Below are 3785 nucleotides of genomic sequence, written 5' to 3' on the forward strand. Positions count from 1 at the left end.
CTACTGAGAACCACTTCCAGTTCAGTTCAGTCCCAAAAGCGTTTTCAAATGTAAATGATTCCAGATTTATCACTGATATTAGGCAATAAGTACACATTAGAGATGTTTCTGGGAATTTATTGAGAAAGAATGAGACAACTGTGTGGCTGTGAACTTTGAATCACTGAAATGAAATGTGTACGGTTTTGTGAGTTCTCACATGGAGCCTTTCTTTGGCAGCTTTACCCATTTCACATTATTTAGAATTCACTCTCTCTAATTAGCGTTTTCCTCCATGGTCTTGGTGATCCAGTCCAAAAATTGGGCAACTCTGGTATACACTCCGTAAACGCCTTCCTCTCCACAGCTGATTCCCCAGCTGACGATCCCTGCAGCCCAGTAGCGGCCGTCGTCCTTCAAAACAAAAGCCCCCCCACTGTCACCCTGACATGTGTCTCTGCTGCCCTCAGGGAACCCAGCACAGAACATGTTGTCAGTGAAGATGGAGATGTCACCTCCCACGGGCCTTTTCTTGTCAATAGCGATACGGCATTTTCCTTGATCCACTAGGGGGAGCTTCACATACCTGAGCTTATTGGCAATCTTGCTCTCCTCTGTAATACCAAAACCTGATACATCCCTAAAATGGCAACCAAAATGTTTTGCTGTTAGCTTGCATATATCATAAGCTATCACATGTCTATAAAAATACACATATTTAGTTTCTCTTACCCAAGTTTGTCTGTTGGGTATTGAGCATTAGCTGGGGGTAGACACAGTGGCATAACAGATGCTCCAAATGTGATTGGCTGCGTGAGCTTGATAAGGGCAATGTCATGATCATAGTTACTTTTCCCAGGTTGGTTATCGTATTTGGGGTGAATATGTATAGATGCCACTTCGAGACGAGGTGATTTTAACAGATGATCAACATCAGTGTGCCCAACATGGAGCTGCCAAAGAAATACGGATTATTCAACTGAAGACATAAATAAAACTGGTGTAGGTACTATAGGAATATGAGTTTTGCATGAAAATTAGTTGACAAAATAGCTTTCTATTTGATAATCCTTCAGAGACTTTAATGATAATGCTGTATCTCACATCCCTATTACGACTGTAAACAGACATAGTTCCTGTATAATTGTGTACTTCACAGATTTTCATAGATAAGCAAAACGACTTAAACGATTAACAATTAAACGATTAAACCCATGCAGTTTTGTCAGCACCAAAATGGACATTCAGGAAACTGCAGTTAACCCCAGCTGTCTCAACAGAAACACCTGCAGACTACCTTTATCTCGTCCTTTGACACAGATGCCAGGTTGTGAGCTGCAGTCATGATCCACTTTGGTGCGATGACTGCTGCTCCCCCGCGGCCAGACTGTACGAGCAGCAGTGCCTGCCATGGGAACTCCCCCGCTCTGGCGAGATCCCCCTTTAGCACCCTCTGACGAGCTTCAATAGACTTGTCTAGACGGCCACACACTGGACAGATGGACCAGCACACGAGTGAATGAAAGGTGAATTTGGGGCAGTTACGTGAGGGAATTTGATTCTGGTTGCTAGTCCCTGGTGTTTATATGGGGCATAATTAATATGCAGTTACTCTGACTAATGGGCGATCAGAATGAAATTACACCATGTAAACACCTCAAACAGGATGAACTACCTCAATCAAAATGAAAATGAATTTGGACTGAAGGCCTTGGATGTGATGGAACACTCTTTCCCTGTCTTTTCAGAAACTTCAAGAACATCACCTGAAGTGGCAAACATCAGCTAACAGGCCTGATCTTTAAATGAGACTCACTTTGCAACTCAGTACTTCTTCATTTAGAAGAGGCGACCCCCTTGGTGTTGCCATTCTCTACCAGTTAACTAGAGTTTAGTAAGTCAGAAAGTGTTTGTCACTTTCCCAAATAGCAAGGGGTTCCTAATGAAGTAGGGATCATGCTCGTTCATGTGCTATGGAGAATGAAAGCGTATATTTAACAGCATCCATAGACTGACCTGGAACACACACAGGAATGACATCATTGCTGGTCTGCTTCCACTTGCGATCAGCCTCACAGGTGAACTGCACCACTGCCATTGAGGATGAAACACACACATGTGAGAGAGAGAGAGAGAGAGCGAGAGAGATAAAGTGAGAGAGACCTATACGTTTTGCCTTGTATGCGAGAAAACAATCCATTGATATCTCATCATAATTTGTTTCGATTTCATTTGTATTGTTTTACAGTTTTGCTTGGTCGATATAAAGGATAAAAACCTGCCCTGACTAAAAGTGCTGTATAGTCATTTGCTTACATGTTTCTTTTATCATTCATTTGCAATAGTTTTATTTTAGGGAAGTTACCTTCATAGACTTCACCTAGAGTTCTGTCAGACACTGTTTAATTTCATTTCAGAGACATTTCAGAGTATTGGGCACAGTGGTGAAACATGCCCTGGCTGCCCGTTGGCCAAGGAGCAGAACGGTGCAATGTGTTTGTTGTGAAACCGAGTTTGTGTGGTCCATACTTGCATGGTTCTTGTCAAATGAGTAGTAGGGCTCGTTGCAGCTGTACTGGACGACGGAGCGGTACTTGTTGCTCTTTGTGTCAGAGACGAACGTAAAGTTTCCGTTCAGCACAGCCTGAGGGTTTCCACAGTCAATGACTGCAGGAGAGAAGAAAGCATCAGGAGCAACCACCTCACCACACACCCGTCTCTGAGGCACAGGCCAGGACGTTGCATTAAAGTATAGACGTTCACACACAGAGTGATGTACACCTACCCTCCTTGACCTGTTTTTCAGAGACTATGATATTTGGCGAGCATTTCACATTCTAATAGCTATCAGTGGTTTAGAGGGGGAAAGCAAATGGTCTCTGCAGTTTAGCTTGGGGATAAATCTAAACCAGTCAGAACAAAGAAGCTTTCAACCAAGGATAAACTCAACCACGGACCACTGTTGCCCGCTAGGGGGAGAGCTGACGGTCCGCTGGCCTTTTGCTCATCAGGTTTCGGGCGGTCCACTTGGAATCTACAAACAAACAGCCCACCACTTTTTCCCTCGCTTTTCATTTTTTTTCTCGTTTAGACTTCTACTGTCTTTTGCATGCACCCTTTGGCTTTGCGTTTTGCCACCTTGCATGCCTCCCATGTCCGAGGGTGCAGTTTCGAGTCCAGTGTGGAACTGCGCTTCAAACAACCCAGGCTTCATATGATTAAGAGAGCAGAGAGTCAAGCAGAGCTGGTGGATTAGAGTGAATCGGGTGAGTTTTAAAGGGTATACAACCGTGAGAATAGACATTTTGTGATGGTATTGTGTGAATCCAAGCCTTACTGTGGCACTCAGGAAGAGACTTGTGCCAATTCCCGTCACTCTGGCACATGGACCTGAACGCCTCAATCTCCTTCCCGCCCTGCGCAGAGGAGAGAGAGAGAGCGAGAGAGAGAGAGGAGAGAGAGAGAGAGAGAGAGAGAGAGAGAGAGAGAGAGAGAGGAAGAGAGAGAGAGAGAGAGAGAGAGGGTGGTGAACAGTGAACAGTGAGTGAAGACCGGTAAACGGTGAGATGAAAAGTTACAACACTCATTTAGCTTTGATAAGAATGCTTCATCTCTTAGTAGCTGTCAACACAGTGAGAGCAGTGAGAGCAGGCCGCCCTTTGCCCGCACCAGCACCAGCACCAACACCAGCACCAGCACCAGCACCAGCACCAGCACCAGCACCAACACCAGCACCAGCACCAACACCAGCACCAGCACCAGCACCAGCACCAACACCAGCACCAGCACCAGCACCAGCACCAGCA

The 3785-nt window shown here is 45.2% G+C and overlaps 1 protein-coding gene across 1 annotated transcript in view; it reads right to left on the reverse strand.

Annotated features, from left to right (window-relative positions):
- Window positions 1–255: 255 nt before the first annotated feature.
- The window catches only part of c1r (complement component 1, r subcomponent), a gene marked incomplete at both ends in the record, with an annotated part of 8546 nt that continues 5016 nt past the window's right edge, over window positions 256–3785 (reverse strand). The window contains 6 exons of the mRNA XM_080857698.1: window positions 256–619; window positions 712–932; window positions 1277–1470; window positions 1996–2070; window positions 2509–2646; window positions 3317–3395. Coding sequence (XP_080713824.1) covers window positions 256–619; window positions 712–932; window positions 1277–1470; window positions 1996–2070; window positions 2509–2646; window positions 3317–3395 — 1071 coding nt within the window. The remainder of the gene's footprint in view (window positions 620–711; window positions 933–1276; window positions 1471–1995; window positions 2071–2508; window positions 2647–3316; window positions 3396–3785) is intronic.

This window comes from Sprattus sprattus (genome assembly GCF_963457725.1).
Source record: "Sprattus sprattus genome assembly, chromosome: 19".
Lineage (NCBI taxonomy): Eukaryota > Metazoa > Chordata > Actinopteri > Clupeiformes > Clupeidae > Sprattus > Sprattus sprattus.